The sequence below is a fragment of the Pleurodeles waltl genome, chromosome 7 (assembly GCF_031143425.1).
Source record: "Pleurodeles waltl isolate 20211129_DDA chromosome 7, aPleWal1.hap1.20221129, whole genome shotgun sequence".
In the NCBI taxonomy this organism is placed as follows: Eukaryota; Metazoa; Chordata; class Amphibia; order Caudata; family Salamandridae; genus Pleurodeles; species Pleurodeles waltl.
The window spans coordinates 1163253322-1163266603 of record NC_090446.1 but is presented as its reverse complement, the minus strand read 5'-3'; the positions used below and the strand labels follow the sequence as shown (position 1 = coordinate 1163266603).

The following is a 13282-nucleotide window of genomic DNA, read 5'->3' as shown; positions in this document are numbered from 1 at the left end:
ACATTTGACTGTTGTGATGCATTGTTTCTAAAATGGTGCTTGTTCTTGGTTATGGCCTGTTGTTGCTGATGCATCTTCATTTGATTACAGCAGTCTCCAGATGATGTGCTTGCTGTTTCCTTAGCCAGTTGGAGTTCAGACTTTGCAACTAGTGCCTTAGGCTGGAGCTTGGAAAGCCGATCGCAACAATCCACATTGGCACATAGTACCACAGGGGTTTCTTGCAAGAGTGGTTCTCCCCTTGCAAGGGTACAGAGTGGAAATACTTGAAAGGGTTCGGATGTGTGGAGCCAAGCCTGTGTGAATCCCAGGAGTGTGCTATATTTCTTTGGAAGCGTGTGAAGTTTCTGTAACTTGACTTCAATTCGACATTTGAAAGTAAGCAAAGCACATACTTCCTCCTCCACAGCAAGGCCGTTATTATTTAGTTGGGAGGTTTTCGTTAAAACACAGATCACACCCAGGGCTGGGCACCATAGGCTTGCACATCTGAAGGTGAAGCATATAAACACACATACTATACTCCCAAAAACATTGGTGACTTGGAACCAGGGGTGGCCATCTCAGTGGAATGTATGCATGAATATTCATTGGCTGTGTGATTGGATGCAGAGTGGAAATGGGAGATGGGCTTCATTTACTCAGGCCTCAACAGAGTTTCTCGTAAGAGTAACAGAGTTGAGATCACTGATGTTGCTTACAGGAAGTGGCATCTGGCAGCAGTGGGTCAAGTGGAGACGGTCTCCAAGTGTAGAAGGAACCCAGTTGACTGAGCTCTTCCTCTCATGATCTTAGCCTACTCCATGCCTACTTGACTGATGCTGAACTCTTCAGTTCTTTCCTTGGGGGTGGCTCTACTCTGTGGAAATTATACTGAAGCAAATGGTTATGTTCACAGCAGTGTTACAAAGGGCTAGAACCATTCAGCATGGCAGATGGCACCCAGCGTTCGACAGCGTCCAGTTAAGTAGAGTAAGGAGCACCCTGTCTTTCCAATGCTATATTTGAGGGTTGTTTCCCTGTCTTTGGGCGGCAGCAGTGGTGTGATTAAGCTGGTGATTAACGACGCCCCCACGTCCCTCGCAGTATTGGTTTGATTGCACAGTCCCTTATCTCGGTCTTGCCCCTGAGTAGTAGCCACTGTCCCATGTAAAGACTCCTCCCCAATCCACGCAGAGTGGACCTGAGAATAGCTCCTGCCTGCAACCCTCCCCCACCACCACGGTCGCAGCACAGTAGCCCACTCACTAGTGATTGACCACTGGCACAACTGAGCAGCAGAAGCAAAACCACCTCACCAGCCAGAGAGTTCTTGAGCATCAGTCCCTTGTTATAGATTGTAACTCTTACGAATGATCAGTAGCCCCCACTCACAAGCCAGAGCAGACCTCCGCTCCACCTGTGTACCATTCTCCCCGCCCACTGATGCGATTTAGAAACCTCCCTTACAATCCCTGTTGGTGGGAATAAGCAGTAGAACTGAGCTGCACCCTGAAATACAGTAGCAACTATATTGTCAGCTCCTGACTTGTTTACCAGAACAGGGACAATAATGGACATTGAACCTTCTGGGTTGGTGTTTGTTCTGGCGCATGATTTCTGTCTCTTTTCTTCAGAGAAACGTTGTATCATATCTGTAATATTTCCAGGTTCCCTAAGCCTTTGGATCCCTTAAATACAGGATTTCTAAAGGGGAACACAATTTTGATGCATTAGTTACTGGAGAGGGAAGATGCTACTGCATACTGTGGTAGACGTTGATGTATTGACGAATCTGAGCTGCCCTTCATAAGTACTGCTACAAAACAGTCTTTAGTACACATATTTAGGAAAAAGTGCTGTTAAATAGTGAGTTTATTTTGATCCACATGTGTGGTTAGCATGGGACGTTTTTAGGATAGGTCTTTCCATATTCATTCTAAGAATATTTGAAGGCTTCAGTAAACAAGCATTGACAAAGCAAATAGGTCTTGCCTATACAAGAGTTTTTGGCTTTTGCAATGTGTTTTGCCAAGTTGTACTTCAGTGTGGCTGCTATTCAGCATAGCTACAAGTTAGTGGAGTGGAGTGAAGTGGGAGAGCAGAGTAGAGTATCGTAGAGTTGAGTGGGGGGAGGGGGTTAGAGTGCCCTAGCGTGGAGTAGAGTTCAGTGGCAGAGTGTTGTGGAATAGGATAGAGTAGGTTTGAATAGATTGAGACATTGAGTTGGGGGTGGACTGGACTGGGGTGGGGTTAATTATGATGGAGTGGTGTAAGGTGGTTTGGAGGGGCCTGGATTCGAGTGGGCAAGATGAAGGTGGTTTGGAGAGGGAGTGGGGTGTATACAAAACCGAATTACGGTGGATTAATTTGGATTGTATTGGAGTGGGATGGATTGTGGTGGTGTGGGTAGGGTTGGGTTTGGGTGGATTAGTTAGCATTGGTGTGGAATTGATTGGGGTGGGTGGGCTGGGTTTGACTGGGACAGGTGAAGTGGGGCGGAGTGGGATGGATTGTTTTGAACAGGAGTGGGGCAGACTGGGTGGGGGAAGACTGGAGCACATTGTTTTGGATTGGGAGGATTGGTGTGTGGTGGGTTAGAGTGGATTGGGGGGAGTGGTTTGGATTGGAGTGGGGTGGATTAGGGTGGATTGCACGATTGTGTTAAAACAATTTCAGAAGTTATACAAAGTTGCTTTGCAATATATAGAACAAGATAATCATTTGAGAACCATGCCCTTGAGCAAAAACAAACGAAAACATGATTAAAAAGATAACTTGGCAAAATAAAAGAAAGCTAGCTATAGAGAATACAACTTTGCTGTTTTATTTTGTTCTGACGGGCACCTTATTGCCAGTCACAAGACATCTGTTAGCAGAGCTGTAGAAGATAAAAATAATAAAATAGTACTTCGGTCAAATCGAGAGCAGCTGACGGGCACTGACAATCAGTGCTTGGTCCCTCTTCCACAGAGAGGAACATGAATGATGCTTGGGGTGCAGTGACTAATTATGAGGCTGTAAAAAGAGTGTCATGCAAACCATCAAATGGTAAGTAGCAGGCAGGCTCCAAATCCTTTGCTGTGCACGACAGTCTTTCGCAAGTAAGGCTCATGTGCTATTGCATGAACTTGCAGGCTCAATTCTAAAACGGGGATTTCCAGGTCTGGTCTGCTTCCAAAGCAGTACTGCTGCATGTTGCAGAGTGTGATCCCAAGGGAAAAATAAGTGGAGGTCAAGGGAAAGCAGAGGGGTGAAACAAGATTTGGCAATGCCAATTGGTCTGGCGTATAAATTAAAGTGCCTCATCAGTCCTTGATAGGTTTAGGCACACAATAAGTCAACACACATGCACTCAGTCTATCATCATTTGACTCTTGCATGTACTTGTCGATCTACAAAATTGTATTCAGCCGCACAACCACGATGAAACACTTAAAAACCTATGTAAGATAACAAACAAATAGAATAAAGAAGTCCTGCTGCCTCCCTAAAAGTGAAAACATAGGATTGCACCAAAAGATTACATTAGACATATCAGCAGGTAGCCATCTTTCTATAGTTTATCATTGTTTCAAAGTGCTACCATGGCTTCCACATGTATAACCAATGTGTTGGGCATATTGGAATGGTAAAATAATTATACACAATAGAGAAAATAATTCATGATCGCTGCATGGGATGCAGTGCATTGCGGATAAAATGAGCAGCAAACGAGTTGCCCATTAACACTTGTATACCTGTAATAAAATAAAAAATATCTTCAAAATTAAAACAATATAAAATGTTTCCCAAGAAAGCCTATCATGGAATATCATAGTACATATCGTCAAACTCCCGAGCTTGTTCGGGTGGATACCAGAACCCTTTCCTAATATGGTAATCTTTGAGTCTATGTTCCAAAGTACCTTCCTACAGGCGTTAGCACAGTGTAGTACCAATTTACAGTCTATTTCCTTTAACACATGATTTTCACAGTATGCAAGTCAGGCCCAGTGGCCTTGTCATCGGTTTTCATAACGAACAGATCCAACATTAGGAATCTGAGCCAATAAAGCCTATAATCTTGACATTGGCTTGACCAACAGAGGCCTACTGAATTGCACATAATCTGGAAACAATTATGCATACATCTATAAAATTACAAACGGAGAAAAAATAGGTTGCAAAATAATACAAAACCCTTCTCAAAATGGCCTAACTGGTATTATTACTGTGGAAATCGTCTATCCCTGGTTTTGTCAGAGGGGTAGACCACACCAAAAATCTTGCCTACTAGGGTAATCTGAGATTTGGATCTCACGAAATACCATCTACAGCCTGTAACCGTGTGATAACAATCTACGGTTTAAGTTCCATTGGCTTTAACAAATACTTTTCACAATAGATAAGTGGAGCCTACTGACTGAGACATAGCTTTTCATAATACTCAGAAAAAATGACCATAGCTTTTCCCAGTGACCCAATCATGCCTTCATCAGTGGTTTGTTTCCATAAGCATTTTAGGCCTACTGCACATAAGCTATTTCAAAAGGCACGCATCCGTCATAAAGTTACATATGTATACACAATTTTAGTTGGCACAGCTAATTACTCTTGCTCCAAAGAGGGCCTAACAATTCTCACAGTGCAAATCTTCTATCACCATGGTATGCCTATGGGGATAACCTATGCATACTACCCTAATCTGTGAGTCCACATTCCAAGATGCTTCTTTGCAGACTGCAGTAGTGTAACTTTATAGTGCCTAATATTTTAACATAATGCTTTTCATAGTAAATGTCCGGCTTTATTTAGTTATTGTAATGTTTCTCAATAAACAGATCTGGCATACAACGTTGGTCATTGGCTTGCCACCATATAACAACCCAGACCTGCTGGATTGAGCATAAGCATTCTCACACAGCAAGAAGTGCAATACAAGTACTCCTTCAGTGGAAGCACACCATTTCTGTGCAATTAAACGTTGTACTTAGGGCGCCAACGCCTGCGCAGTCTGATTTCCGCCCCTAGCCCCTCCCCCCTTCACCCCATATATATTTCGGAAACCTTTATTATTATTTATTTCAATTTTTTTGTGGCAAGTCTGCTTACAGGTGCGCTGGCGAGCGCGACCAAAACTCCTCTTTTGGGGATTTCCAGTGTATGCAATACTCCTCTTTTTTTACTTCTCCATCAGTGTAAAATTATTTTTAAGTATCCAGATTGGTGTATCTGGCTCTCATACAGACTTAATGAGGTAATTGGTAGATTCCCTGATAAGAGAATGTTCCATTAGGTCAGTAAGAGGTCAAACCAATGAACCCTGACACCCCCATCTGTCTCACCCAAGCACCCAGTAACCTTTAGCAGGCTGAAATTCCCCCGCCCCCCTTGGGACTCTCTAGGCTAAGGTTTCGGTCCTGCCACAAGCGAAGAAAATGGATGTGCATGGGTTAATGGAAGGAGCGGAAACAGATGGGCTGTCCTGCTGTCAGAAAGGGCAGCGGCACTGGGGATGGCAGAGCAGTGTCCTGTATCTTATTACAACCAGGCGCTTCCCCGGGGCCGTGAGTGCTCCTCCGCCCTCCAGACCAGTATCCCCGTTCACTTTGCATGAACGATTTCCGGTCCGGAGAGCGGGGGTGCTTCTGAGCTTAGCTCATAGATGTAGCTTATTCTTGCACTACTTTACATAGACTTTGCCAACTCATTAGGACAGTTTACCTATTCACCCCAAAGAAGACAAGTCGCCGTATGTGCAGGACGATGCAGCTGCTTTTCAAAGTACAAGTGGCACTTGAGGTCCATTGCTCTGCTAGTGCGACTTGTTTGTACCTGATCACAGGAGGGTGTGTGTGTGCGTGTTTTTTTTTTTTTTTTTTTTTTTTTAAAGAGGGGGAGGTGGTCCTCTTGGAATCTTGGCTGATGTAATTTTTGCAGAAGAAATGGGGGGGGGGGGGTAAAAAGGACTGCACATTGTCTAATACTTGGTTATCTCTTGCCATGATTCAGCATTTGCTGCGTGGGCGCTCGCCCAAACCAATGCATGCCTTACTTTCTGCTTCATACCGTGCATGCTAATACTGCATACATCGATGGATGATAGCTTCGTGCCCTGGTGTTCCTTCTTGCTATAGTTGCCTTCCTGGTATTGTTCAATTTCATGCGTTTTACCCCCGAGCATGTTTCTTTTATCTGTGGTGATCAACACTGCATCTCCTTCCTGGTATCTTTGTCCTTCATCTCTGGCCAGGGGCATTGTTTCGGTCATTGTCCTACCTTTAGCAGTCCTGGCAACCTTTGGGTGGTAGACAGTTTGGCATCATTTAAGTGGTAACATCTAAACAGAAGTGATGGCTGGAATCAAGGCCTCTGAAGTGGCATTGCAATGATCCTGGGAAATATGCTTCCATCTAAGCCATTCCCGCTCTGAAAGCCATGAGGAGATCAAATGAGCCCCCTCAGAATGATAGCATCTGCAAATAACTTGTTGGCATCTGACTCCCTGCAAGCAGAATAGAAATAAAACCTGTGTTGGTGCGGATTGCCACTGTAACATTTAAGGGTTGTGCATGGCCATTATCAGGGGGTTTACGGTTTGCTTTGTGCACACATTGTAAACCGCTACACCCCATTGGATAATTTCGCTGCCACTCCTCCTTTTATGTGAATGGGTTGGGAAACACCCCTGGAGCAAGGACGAAGGATGGCGGAGGTCTCGGTCCAGTATCAAAGGTGTTGGTTGGTGTCTGGTCTGATATGCCGTCATTTGGCAGTGTCCAACGCTAGTAAGGGAAATGGAGAAGCGCATGGTCACAAATAAGCTGCCTTGTAGTCCTTGAATCCACTACAGGGGAAGTAGTTCAGGACATGGAAAAATGATCCGCAAAGAATAAAATGGAAGGAGTCTACTTTTATCAAGTGTTTGATGCGATGAGAAGGGATTTTTTTGTTGTTTTTTTGTTGTTAATCCAACCCACATAAGCAGTAAAAGCTTTGATGTGGGGTCTTTCAGGGTGTGGGTTCTCTACCATCAGAGGCCCGCAGACCTGTAGCTGAAGATGGGTGCCCCACTTCCTATTCAGAAATATTGCGTTTTGTCTGATGGCAATAGCGGCAAATCATCCAGTGCAAAGAATTCTATTCAGCAATGCCGGACAATGCCTGCTGGCTTGCCAAGGCTACAATTTCCCTTCCTTCCAGCCAAGAGAAATGTGGCGAGGGAGGCTGTGCTGCGAGCTCTACCTGCCTCAACAATGCTGCACTGTGCACGGATTCCGGTTCCACCACTTCTCCGTGCCAAATGGGTGCCTGAGCCTCACTCCGGGCAGTACTTTTGTTGAGTAAAGTTGTGCTGGCTCCTTAGGTGGAAACTTGCAGGAAGTTGATCTGCATGAAGGATTCTGCCCAAGTTCCTGGTTCAGGGCCTGGTAGGTTCCCCGCTCTAGCAGTCTGAGAAAGGGTGTATGCTATCAACTTCGTTATGCAGTACGAAATTGATGCTTTTTTTTTTTTTTTACTTTTATAATAAGGACATGAATTGTAATGTCTGCATTTCCTGATAACTCCAGTGTATCATGCATGTTATGAAAGGTTTATACTATACTAACGGTACACAGACGCCTCTTTGAGAGCAATCATTTATGCAACAGTAAAGACCTACAGTAAATCTGCTTATCATAACACACTAACATGCAGCAAAAAAGGGGAATGTCTTGCAGCATGCGCGCATGGAGGGAACTAACCCATCCTTTCCCCCCCACACCTTTTGACATTTCTTAGGATAACCTCTAGCTTTGTAGATCAGTTCTTCTAATTCCCACACAAATCCGTGCCCCTCTTCCGGGGGGGGGGGGGATGCTGCATGAGATGTCCAGTGGCGAGCTATATCGCATTTAGCAAACAGGGCGTCTAATCCAATCAATGATCTATCATGGCGGGAGCCATCCCCACTCTCCATAATATCCAGGAGAGTGTTCTGGGGATACTAATCAAAAGGGGTCCGTGACTGCCAAAAGGATCCCCTGGAGGGTTGTCCAGTAGGATTGTGGGATAAGGCAACTCCACACCATACAAAAAAATTCACCAGGAGTAGCACAATGCCTGTGGCACTCCGGGAAGTCCCAAAGGCCTGTCCACCACAGCCGCATAGGTGTTGGGTAAGCCTGATGAGAGAACTTGAACTGCACCAACCGTAGTCTTGCTGACTTTGCCAGTGTGCGTGAGGCCATACCTGCATCCCTTCAGTCTGCTTCATTCAACTCTACCACCCAACCCTCCCATCTCTGCCTCAGTCTCCAGTGTTTCAGGGGAGTGTATCACAAACAGGCGATTAAATCTGGGACACCCGGCCCTTGCCCAGGTAATGCATTAAGAGCTTACGTTCTAGAGGGCTGTTTTCCGGTAAGTCTTGTAGCACAGAGTAGTAAGTGGAGAGGGCATGTCTGAGCTGCAAGTGTCGAGGGGTGGGGGGAACTGGGAGGACGGCATGTCAAAGTCCGTTTTAAGGTCCTCAAAGGGCCTTATGTGGTCCCCTTTCCAGATGTCCCCCAGCTGCGAAAGCTCTGTTGTCCAACCCACGAAATCCCACCAGTGATGGCACTTGAACCAATCATGTGCCTCAAGCCACCCATAATGGGGTCTCCTTAGTAAACCTATGGTACCACCGAGTCCAACAAATCAGTCCTTCATGCACAGAACACCACTTGAGTGACCTCAGGCTGCCCCGTATGGATAGGGGGCTCCGTATATGAACTTTCTCCCCATTGCCGGTATGGTGTCAAACCACACCGAGGGATACGTGCCGGGTATTTCTGTAGGACATAAGGAAGTCTCGGGAGAATTATCATCTTAAAGTGCACCACTCTGCCCATGACATTCAGAGGAAGAGCAGCCCAGAGTTTCATGTGCATCTTGGGGCCCAAATTCAGGGTCCAGGTGAGGCCTGGCTCCCAGGAGATGCAAGCCCCCAAGTAGGAGAAGCTGATTTGTCTGAATGGAATCCGATTTGGCCAGTCCTCCACCCGTTGTCTCCTTACAGTGGGAACAGTAGAGACTTGCTCCAATTGACGCATAAGCCTGACGCCTCTCCAAAGAGCTGGAATATCCGACGGGTCCGGGGCCATTGTTGGCTGGATGGGACATGATCGGCACATCGTCTGCAAGACTGTTTCTTTTAAGAGGAAATAACTTGTAAAGAAGTAGCCAGGACCACTTGTTCTGTGGCTCAGTCGCTGTTTCCTGTTCCGAGAACACCCTGATTGCTGACCTGGTGAGATCGTAACAGAACTACAGTTCAGCCTCAAATTCATGGACCTTTAAAGTTTACTGACTCGTTTATGCTGTTCCACTGGCCGTTGTGATTTTTAGGGTGGGCTTAGTAGTAGTTTTGACAGATTGTGGTCTTAATTATTGTTGCAAATTGACCAAGTAGGTTAAGCACTCCCTCTGAGGTCACAGGTTAGCCACAGAACACTCTGCCCTGTGGTTACCAGGTTCCTCCATGTCAGCTGGTCACATCTTATATTCCTGGGCTGTCTCCTTTTATTTTTTATTTTTTTTAATCCACTGTATCAAATAAATCGTAGTCTTGATTCATTTCCATTGAACAAATCTGACTGAAGTACCAGATGGCAACTTTATTTTAAAAAGGATTGCCCAAGGCTGGAATAATGTAATACCGTTAACACTTTGCTGTTTTCAATTATGGCAATATGATTCAGTTTCCAGCGGGCATTGGACCAGAGTTAATGCTTCACCCTTCAGATCCAGTTTGTCCTCTTACTTTACTCACATTTGCTCACTTAAAAGTTGCTCTCTGTTGCACGTGATAGCATCTTGCAGTGCATGATGAGACGAAGCTTGCTTTGGTATAGAAAGTGTTGCATGTTGCTGCTGGTGGTGTCTTCTGCTCAGTCCAAGAGAAGCTCAGTATGAGGCCTTTGATCTTATGGTTCATGTTAGAAGTATATAGTTAGTGCTCCAGGTTTTTTTTTTTTAAAAACATTTTTAAGTCTCTAACCTATCTAGCCTATTATTTCTTATTTCACTGGTATTTAACCATGTTTTTGGTTACGTGAAAAAAGGAAGATGGAACCTGTACTTAGCCATATTCCTTTTACTCCTACATTTACATGCACACTTCTATTCCCGTAGGCTTTACGAATGCCAAGTAGCATTACACAATAAAACAGTGCTCGACTGAAAGCATTGGCATAGTTATTTAAGCAATAGCTTTTCTTAAATTGATGTTTTTTATGCAGAGGTTTCATTTCTACTGGGAAGCTAGTGCAGTGTTCAATGGGTTAATGTACCACTGTGTTGTCTGTAGTCCTGAGCTCCTGAAGGTGCTTTGTATGCACACTGTATTTTTATTCCCCAACTCCTGGTGTATTTGCTTTGTTGAAGCTCACATTAACACCCTTGATGGAGGTGTGTGTACTTCTCTTGGTACCAACTCATCTGGTCTCATTGGCTGCTTCCATAATGATAAATTCTGGAGTGCAGATTGCAGTTCTGGTGCCTGTCCTTGTCCAAACAGCTAATAAAAATGTGTGATAATTCGGTATGCTTAGGCCAACCCTTAAATGTATGGTTGGGCTAACTTGCCAGAGTGCTTGCTTTTTGTTTCACGTACAGGTTAGTGAAAGTAAATGATATACCCTTTGATCCCTTCTCACTCGCCACAAATAAACATACACGCACTGCAGTTCAACGAAGTATTCTCGTTCTGCTGCACAGACAATGTTTGCATTTCATTGGTACTTTTTGCTAATGAGTTGTTTGTTTCTGCTCATTACAAATACATCTCGAGAACCTGACACAATCGTGACATACCTAGACCCTCGATTTATAAAAAATAAATAAATAAATACAAAAAGGGTGCTGGTCACGGAGTTGCTGGCAATTATCAATCTACTGTAAAGTTATTATGTGCATAACTATACTCAAGGGGATCATAACATTACATATTCAAGAAAACACATCTTAAAACGAATTCACATTTTTTGAAACATTTCTCCAATAATTCAGAGTATTTAATAAGTTGGCCTAGTATCCGAAAATCATCTCCCGAATGCAATATCTTATTTAAAATTTATTATGTTCATTTCTATCCAAAAACACTTCAGCCATCGTTTTTTGCAATAATTTAACCAATTGACGGGGACAAAATGTAGTAACGTTTCGTCTTTTTATTCTCACAACAATATGACTTGTCAACCTTTATCCCCGCCTTACATTGAGTCTTGAGCTCTTTAGGTAGTATTTAAATTCACCACCAAGTAAACTTATGACGACTTTCAGAAAAAGGCGCTTCTTCCATAGCTAATAGTGGTGTATATATAATGAAATCTGAATCCTTTTATTATACATTAATCCTAGAGTTATTGTTGATCTAAATTTTGAAAGCAGGATATATCGAACCCACAATCCTTGCATCGTACAATTCAAATTCTGTCAGCACTGATGGCAAATCTCACCATTGGGGAAAAAAAAACACTAAGGTTACAGAGACATTATAATTGGGTTCAGATTTTACACACACAAAATCATAAAAATTCAACAGTTAAAGTTATCTCAAGTGGCCTATAACTCGTGCCTAAGGTAACTGTAACTTGCTGGAAAGTCTAGTTCTACTTTTGTTTTCCAATGCTAGCCTATTCCCTTTAATGTTGGTGGCTTAAGAGTATGTTAGTGCCACTGGCAAGTTTAGAATCTCCCATCCATCACTATTCAGCAGTTTCGAAGATGCACATATTTTAACTGGGGGTGTTTGACAAGTTTTGTGTGATTTCAAAATGACACTTTTGCCATGGAGGTGGGAAGAATCGGGAAAGTGAGACATAAAGAGTAATCAAAATTGACCATTAAGGTAACCAGTATGTTTTTTTTTTTTTTTTTTTCCTGCCTCAATGTAACACTTTAGGCTTTGTCTCCTTTCGCTAACTGAACTATCTTTACCAGATTGTTTATGTGGCTAATACATATTATTAAAAGCATGGTGATGAAGATCTTACTTTTCTTGATTACTTTAGCCATTGTGTCTTGTATCAAAGCCAACTGCTCTCTGTTACAGAAGGAAGGTTTCCATCCAGCCTGCACTCTGAAGAAGATTCCTTGCTTATTCATTTCATTTTTTTTCCCTTTAATTCTGTAGCCTCCGACCACTGGACATAGAGTTCATGAGACGCTTAAGCAAAGTGGTGAATATTGTTCCTGTCATCGCCAAAGCAGACACACTAACACTGGATGAAAGGGACTACTTCAAACAGAGGGTAAGGCAGATCCTTTCCAACTCCTGGTGTATATATTGGTACAAATTAGTATTTTGATCTTAAGGCGTGCTGATGCAAGTGGGTGGAGTGCTACGTTATTAAAGCACGCCGATAACTCATATAATTTTCTGTCTTTCTCCTTGCATGTATGAACTGGCATTTGTGGAACTCTAACATAGCTAGAGATCAACTGAGTCCTGAACAGGGGCATCTAGAATGCAGCGGGATGCTCATGGATGCCGAATCCTATAGTGAAAATGTAGCTTTCTCTGGAGAGGTTGGTTTTCAGGTCCTTTCTGAATTGCAAAACAATTGGAACCATTCTGATGTTGATTAGGTGTTATTCCAGATCCTTGTATCCTAGATGGAGAAAGCTTGTCTTCTTTTTCTTTTCTAGTTTGGAGATGCTTCGGGTTTTGGTGTGGCACTCCCAACCTTAGGTAGTTAATATCCGTTTCTAGTATGGAGGATGTCAGTTTATGCAGCTTATCTTGAAGATGATGTGGGCTTTAGGGGGGGATGTTTCATAAGGATTGGAGTGAACTAGCCCAAACTCCTTTCAGCCTTTGCGATGTGCTGCTCTTCGATATCTTTTGAAGGAGTCCATGTGGTATTGGGACACGTGGCATCGGGTGCAAGAGGAATAAGGCTTGGGCTGTTCACTCTCCTAAAACGTGTATGGATAAGCATGCCAGTCAGCCGCCTCCATAGGAAGAATCAGTGTTGCTTTTTCAGGTCCTACTGTCAACGTGTTGTGACATTTTTGTCTCCTTCGGTGAATGTGATTGCGAAACTTCTGTCTTACAAGAGGTTTTGTCTCCTTTTCATTGGTGATCGTTTACATTCCCTGTTTCACTGTATAGTATTTTTTTTTTTTAATCGTCTCTTCCGTAGAAGAAAAGCCTCCAGTGCTCATAGAAACATGAAACTACAGTGCAGCAGTTATCCCTTGAATATACCTGTGCTTGAAAGCAGAACTTTGAGGCATAATGTGGAATCCATGGTATTCCAGTGCAGAGCGCTGTAATGCATTGATCGTGACTTCC

General features: G+C 43.6%; 1 protein-coding gene across 7 annotated transcripts in view; it reads left to right on the top strand.

Moving 5' to 3' along the window:
• SEPTIN9 (septin 9) overlaps window positions 1-13282 on the top strand; it is a 629083-nt gene that overhangs the window by 597949 nt on the left and 17852 nt on the right. For all 7 annotated transcript variants that reach the window (XM_069200262.1, XM_069200264.1, XM_069200263.1 and 4 more), the window contains one exon: window positions 12119-12236. In XM_069200262.1, the coding sequence (XP_069056363.1) occupies window positions 12119-12236 (118 nt within the window). The remainder of the gene's footprint in view (window positions 1-12118; window positions 12237-13282) is intronic.